This window comes from Tursiops truncatus, chromosome 5, assembly GCF_011762595.2.
Source record: "Tursiops truncatus isolate mTurTru1 chromosome 5, mTurTru1.mat.Y, whole genome shotgun sequence".
Lineage (NCBI taxonomy): Eukaryota > Metazoa > Chordata > Mammalia > Artiodactyla > Delphinidae > Tursiops > Tursiops truncatus.
In genome coordinates, this window is record NC_047038.1 from 45,860,639 (window position 1) to 45,875,628 (window position 14,990).

Here is a 14,990-nt window from a genome sequence, read left to right on the forward strand (position 1 = left end):
TGTATGAGAGTTCCACATCCTCCTCAGCGTTTGGATTGTTAATGTTCTGAATTTTGGCCACCTCTAGTAGGTTTGTAGTGATATCTCATTGTTGTTTTAATTTTTAATTAATTACTATCAATTCCCTAAAGACATATGATGTTGAACATATTTTCATAGGCTTATTTGCCATATCTATACCTTCTTTGGTGAGGTATCTGTTCAGGTCTTTCGCCCAGTTTTTAGTTAGGTTTTTCATTTTCTTATTGTTGATTTTAAGAGATCTTTGTATCTCTTGGATAACAGTCTTTTATCAGATATACGACATACTTGCAAATATTTTCTCCCAGTCTGTGACTTGTCTCAATCTTTTGAGAGTCCTTCATAGAGCAGAAATTTTTCATCTTAATAAGGTCCAACTTATCAATTATTTCTTTCATTGACTGTGTCTTTGATCTTGTAAAGAGCATTGCAATATCCCCAAATATCTAGATTTGCTCCTATGTTATCTTCTAGGAGTTTTATATTTTTGCACTTTACCTTTAGGCCTATGATCTATTTTGAGTTAATTTTTTGTGTGGGGGGAAGGTTTGTGTCTAGATTAGTTTGTTTACTGGCAGATGTCCAGTTGTTCCAGCACCATTTGTTGAAAGGGCTATCTTTTCTGCATTCTATTGCCTTTGCTTCTTTGTCAAAGAGCAGTTGACTATATTTATACAAGTCTATCTAACTCTAGGCACTCTACTCTGTTATATTTATTTATTTGTTTATTCTTTCACTAGTATACAGTGTTTTGGTTAGTGTAGTTTTATAATAAGTGTTGAAGTCAGGTTGTGTCAGTCCTCCAACATTGTTCTCCTATAATATCGTGTTGTCTGTCGTAGATCTTTTGTTTCTCCGTGTAAACTTTAGAATCAGTTTATTGATATTCACAGAGTAACTGGTTGGTATTGTGATTGAAATTGCATTGAATCTATACAACAGTTTGAGAAGAACTGACATTTTCACAATATTGAGTATTTCTATTCATTCATACGTAACATCTCTCCATTTATTTAGTTCTTTGATTCTATTTGTCATATTTTTGTAGTTTTCCTTATATAGATCTTATACATATTCTGTTTGATTTGCACTTGAGCATTTCATGTTTTGAGGTGCTAAAATAGATGGTATTGTGGTTTAAGTTTAAAATTCTACTTGTTTATGGCTGATATGTAAAAATGTGATTGTGTTTTGAATATTAACCTTGTATCCTGCCACTTTGCTAGAATCGCTTATTAGTTCCAGGAGTCATATCCATTTTTACTAAATTTGTGTTTTTTCTTCTTGGTTTCCCCAGAATTACTAGAACTGTAACTATTTTCTTTCCTTAATCTAAAAATTTAGCACTAGGCATTTAAAAACATATTCAGTTTTCTAATTCACTAATTGCTGTTTTCTCTCTTTAAAATATTTTCTTCCATTTTATTCTTCCATTGATTTTATGCTAATTTAACTTAAATTTTGGTCTGAATGATCACATCCAATATTCTCTTCCTGCCTTTTTTAGTTACAAAAATATTTATGCAATTTGATTTGACACTGAGTACAACCTTATATGTGTCTTATTCCTAGGCTGCAATCGATTAGTTGTGGAGTCATATGACTGAGAAACTTACTAGCTCTGTCACTCTGGACATGAAAAATGAGACAATAGCATCTTCCACAGAAGGTAGTTGTAACGATTAAATAAAATAATTAATGGAAAAGACTGACTAGAATATTGGGTATATAATATACACACAATGGGATATTAGCCACTAAAAAGAATGAAGTCTTGTCATTTGCAACAGCATGAATGAACATAAAGGGTATTATGCTAAGTGAAATCAGTTATACAAAGACAAATACTGTATGATTTCACTTAAATGTGAAATCTAAGACACAAAATAAATGAACAAACTTAACAAAACAGAAACAGACTCACAGATACAGAGAGCAAACAGGTGATTGCCAGAGGGGAAGGGGGTAGGGGAATGAGTATATATATTTGATAGATGTTTTTGGATATATATTTATTTAGGTTCAAAATTTTAGAAACCTCTACTAAAACATACTTACAAGTTATTTTATTCAAATTAATTGTCTTTAGTTTTATTGTCTATTCTGTCAGTAAATGACAAATATAGGGAGTTCATAGAGATAAAACTATCTGATAAGGTCTAAATTTCTTCCAGTGTCATCATTCTATTTTCAAGACAAGTTGTTTTTCTATATCTAGATGCTATGAAATTCATGAGACATATTTGAAATAATTTCATTATGGAGTATGTGGAATACAGCTAAACCCATTTTTTTGTGTATTATCTATGGCTGCTTTCACATTACAATGCCAAAGCTGAGTAGGTGAGACAGATAATGGCCTGTAAAACCTATAATATTTACTATTTGTTCTTTTACAGGGAAAAAAATTCCCTACATTGTATATCACTTTGGAAACAGCAGTAGTTGGCACCTTCTATATGATATATTACATTCTTTATCTTGCTAAACAAGGGTAACATTTTTGGGGGAGGTAAAATTTGTAGGCTCAAATGGAACCAGGAATGGTGAAAGACAGACTAGAGGTCCACAAGAAGAATAATTACTGTAAGAAGGTATCTATCTATCTATCTAGATCTAGCTGTAGATTAGATATATATCAGGAAGAGAGCTGTCTGGATTTTTTCATTCGGATCGTCTTCCTGAGGATGTAAGCCCTCTCAACATATTTTTAAAACAGGGGCTGAGCCCATTAGAGGGTGATTTGATGGTTTTGTTTGCATAGAGGAGATGGAAGAAGGAAAGGAGTTGTAGATAGAATTTATGAAAAAGTTTTAAATAAATTTTAGGATTAATTGAATCTTCACAATAATTTTTAATTATAAATTGCAATCCTATGAAAAAATATGATAACAGGCCATCTAAACTATTTTCCTTGAGTTTCCCTAAAAGTGAAGATTTTCCCAGAGAGATAGCCACTTGAGATGCCCTGCTCCCCTGACCACAGTGCAGATTTTGAAATACTAGTGTTGTATCTCCATTTATTTCAAGAGGTTTTAGAACATATTTTAAAATGGTCAAGAGAGAGTTGATTTGAAATAACTTTAATTTAAAAATAAATACATGAAATATAGCAATTTTAGGAAAGCCTGGGTATGACATTTAGTTAAATAAACAGAAAAAATCAAATAATCACAGAGTCAAGCAACATGAGCTCAAAGAACAACAGATAGTATTTACCGTAAAAAGGAAGAAAAAACCACAACTCTTCTTGTAACATGTTTGTTTAAACTATCTATGCAAAATCAGAGCACTTACTGTTTCTGATTATTTTGGCACACAATCATATTCAGTCTTATTACATAACAGTATTATTGTTGTCTTGCAGAATAACTCCTAGATTATTACTATTGATGAAATAATATCTTGTTTTAAGACCTAGATTCAGACTTTTTGAGACAAGGGGCAGAGTTTCTCCCGTTGCGGAGCACAGGCTCCGGATGCGCAGGCTCAGCGGCCATGGCTCATGGGCCCAGCCGCTCCGCGGCATGTGGGATCTTCCCGGACCGGGGCATGAACCCGTGTCCCTTGCATCGGCAGGCGGACTCTCAACCACTGCGCCACCAGGGAAGCCTGGGGCAGAGTTTTTAATATGCGCAAATTCTCCAGCCATGAATTGTAATAAAACACAAAAGCTGATAGTCATCCTAGATACTACTTATAATACTCTACTTGCTTAAGTAATATAGCCTCGCTGTGGCTGGTTTCCTTGTGTAACAGGGCTATGTCAATGAGAAAGCATGATCTCTTCTTTCATGAGCTTACATTCTGGTGGAAAATTTAGATTCTACATGAATACACAAATAGACAGCATTTCCGTAAGTAATGATAAAGAGCTGGGGAAAACAAAAACAAAAGCAGTGACACTATGGTGTGATAGCTATACTAGAGAGAGAGTGCAGTTTCTGAATGAGTGCTCAGGAAGGGTTAGATCCAATTAATGAAAAGGAAACAGGCTCAAGATGAGAGGAGGGACTTCCCTGGTGGTGCAGTGGTTAAGAATCCGCCTGCTAATGCTGGGGACACGGGTTCGAGCCCTGGTCCGGGAAGATCCCACATACCATGGAGGAGCTAAGCCCGTGCGCCACAACTATTGAGCCTGCGCTCTAGAGCCCGCAAGCCACGACTACTGATCCCGTGAGCTGCAACTGCTGAAGCCCGTGAGCCTAGAGCCTGTGCTCTGCAACGAGAAGCCACCGCAGTGAGAAGCCCGCGCACCGCTATGAAGAGTAGCCCCTGCTCGCTGCTACTAGAGAAAGCCCTCATGCAGCAACGAAGACCAATGCAGCCAAAAATAAATAAATAAATTTATTAAAAAAAAAAAAAAAGAAGATGAGACGAAAACATCTTTCAGACACAATAAAGAGTAAGCGTGAAGTTCCTGAGGCAAGAGCCAGATCCACCTGCTCCAGCAATGGCCAAAGTTTGCTGTGGCTTGAGTTGAGCATGGTTGACTAGGGCAGGTAGCAGCTCTTCGATACAGTGTTGGAAGGATATATGGGGAAGATATTGGAACCAGGAAGCAAACTGATCTGATTTTCACTTTAAAGAATAATTTAACTACTAGTAGAAAATGGCTATTAGGATGCAAAGAGCGAAAACAGGGACCAGTTAGGGGCCTGTTATTAAGAGTCTTGGCTAGGAATAAAGATGGCTTGAATGTTGGTGATTTTATTAGGTTTGGGCAAAATGGGTGGGCCCAGGGCATGTTTTAGAAAAAGACCCTTGTCAACCTTACTGCACTGTGGAAATGTACTATTATTACAGTTAATGAACATTAATAAATTCATCTCAAAAATTAATTACTTAAGCCCCTTCCCATTTTTTTTAATAAGCTCACCACTATGTACATTGCTATTCAATAGCAATGTTTTAATTTTTGCCCGGTCCTTTCTCAATATAAGAAACTAGCATCTGATAAAATAAGATCCAGGTACATAGTTGCTACTTGATAAATATTTGCCATGTTAATGACTGCATAAATAAAATATGACAGACTTGCTACAAGGGTATTGGGTCAAGGAGATATTTGAATGAATGAAACATAGATTGAAGAAGTTTATTGTTACAAGATAAAATCGGTTGACAGTCTCTTCATTTCAGGATGGGAATTTTTATAATGTCACTGACCCTGGGATATATTTTTACATGAAATTTCTGGGCAGCATTGGGCTTAATCTGTTAGCATGAAATAATGTATATAAATGAGCTTCAAAAAGAGCAAAGCTTTGTGTCAATAATAGTAAGAATTGTTATCATTTATTTTCTGACCCCTATGTGTCAGATCTCATGCTAGGCATTTGCACATACATTAACTTGTTTAATTCTCACAAAAATCATAGAGGAAAGACAATATCCCCTTGTTTTCAAATTGAGGGATCTGCTACTCAGAAATTTTATTTAACAGGTGGATGAAGGATAAAGCTTTCAAATTCTGATCTGACTAGTTTCATTGCCTCGATAAAGGGGGACATTGATATTTTGATTTTGAAATAAATATTGACACACAAATATCAAGTACATTGTTGATTTCTTTGGAGAATGTCTTAGAAATTATGTTACATATGCTTCTAAAATAATCATAGAATTACAGATTTTAGAGATTTAGAGGTAGATCTCTGTATGACCAGATATTTCTTTATATGTAATTCCTTGCTTGACTTTCACATGCTCGAGGTCATTGGAAAGCAAAGCTAGGATTCAAATCCAATTTGGTGCTCTTCCGACCATAGCATACTGATTCAGAATTTGACATTTGGTTCATCTCTGTGTTTATAAGAAGACTAAGATAAAAGACCCAGAGAAATCTATGAAAGGGCTCATTTTGCCATTGGTGAAAAGAATTTGTGGTTTACTTGGAAGAAAAAGATGACGTGATAGCAGTAACAAATAGCTTTGGCTTTAAAAAAAATTGTAAGCCCTACGAAGTGCCTAAAAATAATGAAACAATACGCTTAGCATTATCATGAGAGTGCATGCTCTGATGTACAGAAAATATAGAAATTAAAGGGAAGCTGTTGGATGTCAATGGCAAACTTTGCCGATGTCAGCAGTGTCAGTAGCAGCAACCACTAGAATGCATGACAGGGAAAGTGGGAGGACTTGATAAACAATAGAAAGATTATTGCATCGAACATTTTAGAAATTTCTCAAATGGAGAAGAGATTTTCATACCCCTGATTTGTTCACTTCAAAATGGTCCCCAAACACCCAGGCTGTTTTTGCACTCTCCCTCATACACTGTGACCTCTGAGTCAAAAGGAACACCCACGGAGAAACATAAACCTGGGGAGGGTAGGTTCATCCAGCCAGGATACATAAATAATCTAAATGTTTACTCTGAACCCATCCAGAACAACACATTCAGAACGTCTCCTGCCCTCACCAAATTCCTCAGAAGTGACCAGTCTGTACTATGTAATTAAGACAACTGGACTCGGCGGCGACCACTGCGCAGGTCGGACCTCGTTCGCTCGTAACTCGCTCCGCTTCCTGGGCAGCCATGTCTGACAAGCCCGATGTGGCTGAGATTGAGAAATCCGATAAGTCGAAACTGAAGAAAACAGAAACGAAAGAGAAAAATCCACTGCTTTCACAAGAAACGATTGAACAGGAGAAGCAAGCAGGCGAGTCGTAATGAGGCGTGCGCCGCCAATATGCACTGTACATTCCACGAGCATTGCCTTCTTATTTTACTTCTTTCAGCTGTTTAACTTTGTAAGATGCAAAGAGGTCGGATCAAGTTTAAATGACTGTGCTGCCCCTTTTCACATCAAAGAATGGAGAACTACTGACAACGAAGCCCGCGCCTGCCTCCCATCCGCCTGTCTGGCTGGCAGGGAAGGAAAAGAACTTGCATGTTGGTGAAGGAGGAGGCTGGGTGGGACGACAGTGAAATCTAGAGTAAAGAGCAAGTTGGTCCAAGGTGTCCTGCGGGCTGTAAAATGCAGTTTAATCAGAGTGCCATTTTTTTTTTGTTGTTGTTCTAATGATTTTAATTACTGGAATGTACAATTTTTTTAATATGCAAATAAAAAGTTTTAAAACCTAAAAAAAAAAAAAAACTGATTTCTCAGAAGAATGGCATTGAATACATCAATTACAATTTTCTTTAAATGAGGGTTAGTTCTTATCTCTCTCAGATAGACAAAGCCATAGTTTTGTCACGGGTTTCAAATGAATCCAGAGTATCCACTGACATGACCAGAAGCTCTGGATACTAATCACACCCACGGTGATAAAAAGAATGGGCCACGAAAATATGAAAAATAAGGTCATGTAGATAGGCTATAATTTATTATGTGCACAACATTAGGAGTAAGCTAGAACCCTAAGTTGTCATATTCTTTTTCAGTTTTCCATGCTGTTTGCCATATGGATGGTTAAAACTGTGTTGCAGTTCCTCAGCTGGAGGTGTGATAGGGTATAATCGACAGCTGTACAGATTAACATTTGAGAGGGGTGGGTTTAAACGACCATGGAAGTGTACCTGTTTATGCTTACTTAACTGCTTCCCCACTGTATTGGGAACGAACCACAGATCAATGTTTACTTTTTTTCCCCCGACTCCTAGGACTTGGAGATCCTTCAACACACTGGGGGTAGAAATGTCAAGGTGAATGAATTTTTAGGTAGGGAAAACAAGATCATAAAAACAAGAGCCAGAAGAAATTAAGAAAGACCCAAAGCAATTGTTTTCAATGGTAGATATATCTAAATCACCTCAAGGTACTGCCCCCAAACTATTTCATCCCCCCTCATGCCTAGTCTATGGCAGAATATACCTTACTATTTTTCTATGAAACAACTATCACCTTGTGATTGAGTAATTTTTATGTAATTTTTTTGTTTGATTTCAGAGCCAATTCTAGGCCATAAAAAACTGTAGGAAAAAACTTGTGCCTGTATTGTTTTCCATCTGAATCTATCACCTGGTAAGACCCTTCACACATAGGAGATATGTAGTAGATATTTGTTGAATGAATACATAAATGAATGAATGAATGCATATTCTTGTACTTTGACCTATCAATAGTATATTCTAACATTGAGTCTAGATGGATGGAATCATATATATTTTCATAAGTTTTTTAAAATTTATTTTTATTGAAGTTGATTTACAATGCTGTGTTAGTTTCTGCTGTACAGCAAAGTGATTCATATATTTTTTTTTTCCACAAGTTTTTAGGTACTTCTGCTAAGAACTGCTCATATCCTTGCCCTGATTTCTTTAAGCTTCTGCCTGTAAGATCATGTCTGTACCATCGTTTGCCTAAACTATACGGGGCCAAAGTGTATATAATAAATCCCATCATTCTCTTCTTCATATAGTTTTTTTAAAAGTATTTACTGGCACCTACTATGTTCTAGTGCCCTGCTTGGAACTGAAGGCACAAGATGAATGATCTGGGTCTTTTATACAAGGAGCTCTAGTCTGTCCGGTGGATGAGACAGATCAACAGAGGGTCTGTAGGTAACACTAGAGGCACTAGAGAGGGACAGGGAAACTTCCAGGAGCACAAAGGAAAGCACCTAGTCCAGCCTTGCAGGTTGGTCTCTATTAAGACCTCTTCTACTCTTCCTCCCATCCCTCATAATACTTTTATAGTAGTGTTTAGGATGAGTTACATTCAAATGCACTGTTTCCTGGCCCAGCCATTAGTCTTAGGTATCTGAGACCTTCCTCCCCACTCCTTCCTCCCCACTCCAAGTCTCAAGTACAAACCATACTAGGTATCTCTTTTGTAAGTTTTCTGTTTATTCTCTCCCACATCTGAGAGTGATTGCCTCTAGACCTCTTTCATGCCTCAATCTAATCCCGCCTCCTTGGCTAGTACTCTAATTCAGTGTTTCACCCAGTAAGTGTTTATTTAAAATGTATTGTTCTGAACACTGCCTTTCGAGTGTTCAGATGCTTAGATTCCTTGTTGCTGGGACACACACTTGAAGGCCAAACTCTCCCATCTTTCTAACCTTTGGAACTCCAAACTCACTATACCAAAAGTGATAGAGGCTAACCATTTCGGGTCATATAGATTTTCATACGATTTAAAATTTTAACCTTATATATGATTAAGAAATCCTTTGAGTAAATACTAACATTTCTTTGGGAAGAAACTATTTGGAAAAATAAAATCTTGTGCAAAATTTCCCCCAATAACCTCACTAATGATTCCCTCCAAAAAGCAAAACAAGAGTTATGTCAGTATTTCCAGATGACATGAAAATAGAGCATCTTTCATTGTGAACAGCAAAAGTAACTTAAAAATCTCCTCAAATCCTTACTTGTCCTCTATAATTTGTTATGATTATTCTCATTTTACAGAAGAGGAAACTAAGTTTAACAGAATTCTGATGAGTTTTCCTAGATCATATAGCTAGTAAGCCACAGAATGAGGGATTTGACCTCAGTTCTGACTCTCCCCCAAAGCTCCTATTCTTAGAAAACAGAATTAAGTTGTTGAGAAAAGCAGTATTTGGATCCAGCTGGCTGTAGTTTCAGCCTCACCTCTTCCATGTGACCCTGTGTCAATTATGGAATTTCCCCTAAACACTCATTTCATTATCAATAATATAGGAATTAAAATGACTAAATGATTAAATTACCTGTTGAATATGCTAAATAAGTCAGAGTAAGAGCTAATGCTTATCCAGTGGTTATCATATGCTGGGCACTGTTTGAAACATATGACATGTATTAACTCATTTAACAACAACCATATGGCTTAGGGGCAAATATTATACCTATTCTGCAGTTCCAGAAACTGAGGCATACAGAGTTTAAGGGATTTTTTTGTCCAATTGTTTTTCAGCAAGATGTGGAAGAAAGGGATTTGAACTCAGTCAAGGTGGCTCCATGATTTTATTTGTCATTTTGCTATATAGTCTGTGCTAGTTTGGTATACTAGGCCATAATAAGCCCTGAAAAACTACATCTCCCTTACTCTATTTATTACCATAGATTTCAAGCAATAAATATGCCACCTGACATCAACTTACTCTGAACTAGTATTTCTGTCTTTAAGACTATAGCAAATAGCAAGTAAAATAAAGATATTCAAATCAGTACTGATGAATTAGAAATCAGTAAAATGTTGTAACTCCTGAAGATGTGGATATTCACACTTTATTTCTGTTTATTTGGTGGGTTTTTTTTTTTTCCAGAGTAGCACTTTGCACATAATGTGCAAAAGTTATAATATCACTATTTGTCTTGGCAAATACCTCCACCTTCCTATCTGTATTGAGGAAATCCATACTTTTATTATCTAGGTTTCTCCCACTCTTTGGTTCATGTGTTGCAAGTAAGTTTCTGATGCGAGTTAAGTTCTTTGGAGGGTCCTATGGAGCCATTCATTACAAAGGGAGCCACCATGGCTAACAGGGATGACCTGACAACCGTTCCATGGTGAGTCTCCAAGGAGTGACAGCTTGAACTATAGCATATGTGCTTGGAGAGCTTTCGAGGGACAGCAGACTGCATTTTTGGTCTTATTGTTTCAGAATGCCAAGGCATTATGGGGACATGACTGTTAACAATAGAGCCTGCCATTGTTATGGTGTTATTTTTTCTCAAGGCTTTCTGAGTGACAGTCCCTGGGGAGAATGAATTATCATCCTTAACTTGTAACTTAACTGCTCCTTTTGTCATTCTGCATAATTGCTGTCACCCAGGTAAAACTAAATAGTTTTTCTCCCTGGTAAATTCTCCCACACTCAGCTTGGAGACCTTCAGGCAAGACAGGCAGTGGGGAACCTGGGCAGATAATGTGGTGATCTAAAATCACTCCTAGAAAAGGAGAGTCTTTGAAAAGCTTTGTCTCTGAAAACAAATGTCAAGCACAGTGAAGACATTTGTTTAAATAACTAAAGTTGCCATTTATTTAGCAATTACAAAAATAGGTATTAAAATTGCATGTGCCGTATACAGTTGGGAAGGTTAAATGGTTAATGCATTGAAAGTGCCTAGTCCAGCGTGTGGCATAAAATAAGAGATCAGTAGGTGTTAGCCTTCATTGCTTTGTGACATTATGTGTTTAATCATTATTACTGTCTTTCAAGGTAGTTATTATTAGTGCCATTTTATAGATGAGAAAACTGAATTTTATTGGAGCTGGAATTTAGAAGTAAGTAGGCTAAACTCTGAAGTCAGATGTGCTTAACTTCAAAAATGCTCTCTGATTCACCCAGTGACTTGTGTCAAGGGAGAGATCGAGATAGGTGGCCACCCAAGGGAAATGAACAGTATTTGGGGCTGATCATAGACTATCAAGTTTACCAGTTAGTCCCATTATTTGAGTGAATTTTTCCATTTTTCCATAAAGCTGTATTTTCATAAAACTAATATAATTGGTTAAATAAAATAATCTATTTTGAAAAATAACTGCTTGGATAATTTTTTTATGCTCATGAAGGCCTTGAGGCTGATAAATATTGATAATAATATTTGTAAAATGTTGATAATAATATTATCAATAAAATATTGATAATGATATTATCAATATAATATTGATAATATTATCAATATAATATTGATAATAATAATATTTAGTAATAGTAGTCACAATAATAACGATGATGATAACAAGAATAATGTGAATAGTAAAGGTTACCATTTATTGACCACTTACTATGTGCCAAGCATTTTTCTAAGAACTTACCATTCATTATCTCATTTAATCGTCATTAGGCAGGAGCTATTATTATCCCTGATTTATATGTTATAAAACTGAGGCTCAGAGAGGTCAAGTAACATATGGAAAGTCCGAGTTATTAAAGAGGTGAGACAGGATTTGAATCCAGGCAGTCAGACTCCTGGGTCATGCTCTTTACATGGGTAGTACATGATGAATTGAGACTCAAGCCCAACACTCCCTTTCTCACATGCTCCCACTCTTTCCTTCTCATTCAAATCCATGATAAGCATGGATCCCTCTTGAATCCACCTTCTGCTGTATCTACATTTGGTTAGATTTGCAGGACATACTCATTCGATTTTAGAAAGTGAGATGTTCTTAGACTTTATTATGATCCATATTGGCAGTGCCCAAACAAATAACCCAGAGTAAGTACAATATAAGGACTGAATTCACAGACTATAGAGATGATTCTCAGTCAGGTCTGGAAGAGTAGGGGATGAGGGATATGGGTAGGGATGGGGGCTGGAGCCTGGGGAGTGAAGGAAGTCTCTTTGGAGCCAAGTTAGCATTTCTAGAAAAGAGATACATTGAAAAGCACATTCATATGACTACCATTTTCATTATATACAAACTACAGAAAGGAAAGTTCAGCATAATCTTTGCTGGCAGGTGAAGGAAGTATGTTAAAAAGAGAGGTTGAACAACATTGACCTACCTAAAAGTATGTCTAGTTTTCACTCAGACAGACCTGTGCTTAAAGACTGCATACATTTTAGAGCAAGTTATTTCAACAGAGCCTCAACTTAATCATCTTTAAAAAAGGGATTCTGAGACTTTTCTTACAGGTACAATTCCTAGCACATGTTAGGAACTCTATAACTGGAATCTATTGTTATTATTATCATGATCATTTACCCTAATTACAAGGTTAAAGTAATATTCATTCAATGGCAAAACGATCAGTAGTTTTGAAAATTCATATCCACATTAATTTTATTCTTGATGCCCCATAATTGACAATATCTTTCTATAAGCACTGACAACTGTAAATATATTCCACTTTATGGTCTATTTCTCTCTCTCTTGTTTTTTTCATGATCTCTCTGATCCCCCTCCAAAACAGTATATCTCTTCAGTTTATGCTTCATGACTTTTCTCTCTAAGGTACTCAAAACAAGAGATTCCAGTTTTCACAGCATACATAATGTATTTTGTATTAAAACAAAAAACAAAGAACATTTCAACTCCTGACCATGCTTACTGAAAGCAAGTATTGTAGTCTGTCCATTTCTTGATGAAATTCCTCATTAGGGGTCTTAAAATGTACAAAGCCTTGTTTCCATGCTGATGTAAAAATATTTAAAAATAGTGTGAAGACGAGGCTGTTCCCTAGAAATACACTGAGTTGCAAATTCCAGCTACATTCTTTGAGGGGTTAAAGTCATCCTGAGGAGTGTCCCGGAGAACAAATCACCACAGTATCAGTTGGTTGTGATACTGCCAGTTTCTCGTGAGCTGGACTTTAGTTGCCAGGGTCAGATACTTTGCAGCTGTCCTGGCAGTCACAGCGAGGAGTTGATATTTAACCTAGGACACCAGCCAAGAATTATTTATCTGTCAAAACTTGTCAAATATAAGTCAGTGTTACTTTGCCTGCTGAGCCCTAGACTGTCTGCCTGCCTGATTTCCATGAGGGAGATCTTCAGATAATTTCTATAAAGGCAGGAAAGGGCAGCCTTATTGCAAAAGGTAAAAAAGAGAAGTAAGACGCTCTTTCGTAACTTTTTCCTCTTCCACTAAAACCAAACGAGCATCCTTTGAATTTTGAATGCGTTGTCTCCACAGGCAGCAACACTGAATTTTGAGTCAGGAAAAGCAACACCTTCCTTTCCCTGGCTCACCCCTCAGGACCTTTGGATTTCAAAAGTCAGCTTTGAAGCACCTGGTTTTCCAGGAGTTTGAAATGTGTCAAATTGACTCAGACTTGCCTGGACACTCCTTTCAAGTGTGGGAATGGTGACCTCTTCCAGGTCACCTTCCATGCTCTTTTTCGTGCTTGGATCCCCTGCACTGCAGCCCAGACGGGACCAGTTGCTCCTCTCTCAACCTCTCAGTTAAAACGGCACATTTGGTTTGCAGAAAATTAACAAGAAGAATCCAAGAATGCTTGTCTTGGATTCAGTTCTGTTAAAATTTTCTTTGATAACAAGTTTGTTTAGGGGAGGGAGGAGGAAAAAAGGAAATCTGGGGTGTGTGTGTGTGTGTGTGTGTGTGTGTGTGTGTGTGTGTGTGTGTGTGTGTGATGGGAGGTGAGGGTCCACTTACAGCCCTACTGATGAAAAACAGCAGATATTTGGAAGCACATCATGGTTTTATTTTTCAACCAAACTGCAGGGCTGAGAGGTTTGACTGCTGGGAGGAAAGAAGGCACATTTGTCAGAATTTTCACTTTGATGCATGCTTATGCAGTTATTAAATACAATATCTGAGGGCATATGAATTGCTCTGGTGTCCAAATACCTTATGGTTTTGCAAGTCTGCCCTGTGTCTTAGAACAGCTTCATATTGAGTGAAGGTATTTGAGGCCCATTACCCTATAGAAAAGCAGCTGAAAAATTAATTTGCCTACTGGAGAGTAAGCTCACAGGTGTGGGGAGAAAACAGTCAATCAATGTCAATAAATGTGTTTTGGAGAAATTCTGTGTTTCTGCCTCCTGTGTGATTTCAGTGCAAATTTTAGGACATAGTAGGTGCTTGATAAATGTCTTGAATGAAGCTATGTACTGTGCTATGTTTACATAGCACGTATTACATAACTCCTTAGAATTCTTCCCTTGATCTAAGTAATAGGCCGGTAATGAATCCATGTGATATTTAAAAGACAAAACTGGTTAGTAGAAAGGATACCAATTCAACTTAGGTGCTGAATACACGTTGGTTGGATAAAATGAAAATTCACGACTGCAAACTATTGCCAGTAAAGTAATTTTATGCTGACTGGCCCCAGATATAAGCAGAACATATATTAAACATATATTTATGGTAAACACTAGCAGTTCATTTTAGAGAAAATAATTCCCAGGGCAATCTATCTCTGGACTTGTCTAGAACAGTTGTTGAAGTCATAATTAAAATGTTTTCCTTGATTTGGAAGGGGAGAGGAATTGGGACCTTGGTTGTCCAGCTGAGAGGAACGGTCCTTTATGGAGGAGGAGGTGACATTCTTTCCATCCATAATTCGGTGGCTTAATCCTTAGCAACAGACCTAATCATTTCTTTGGGCTTTCCAGC

General features: G+C 37.0%; 1 protein-coding gene across 1 annotated transcript; it reads left to right on the top strand.

Annotated features, from left to right (window-relative positions):
* Nucleotides 1-6,547: 6,547 nt before the first annotated feature.
* LOC101328963 (thymosin beta-4-like) lies at nt 6,548-7,124 on the top strand. The gene has a single exon (XM_033857460.2). It carries the CDS (start codon nt 6,563-6,565, stop codon nt 6,695-6,697), a length of 135 nt encoding a protein of 44 aa, XP_033713351.1. The 5' UTR covers nt 6,548-6,562; the 3' UTR covers nt 6,698-7,124.
* The last annotated feature ends 7,866 nt before the right edge of the window (nt 7,125-14,990 follow it).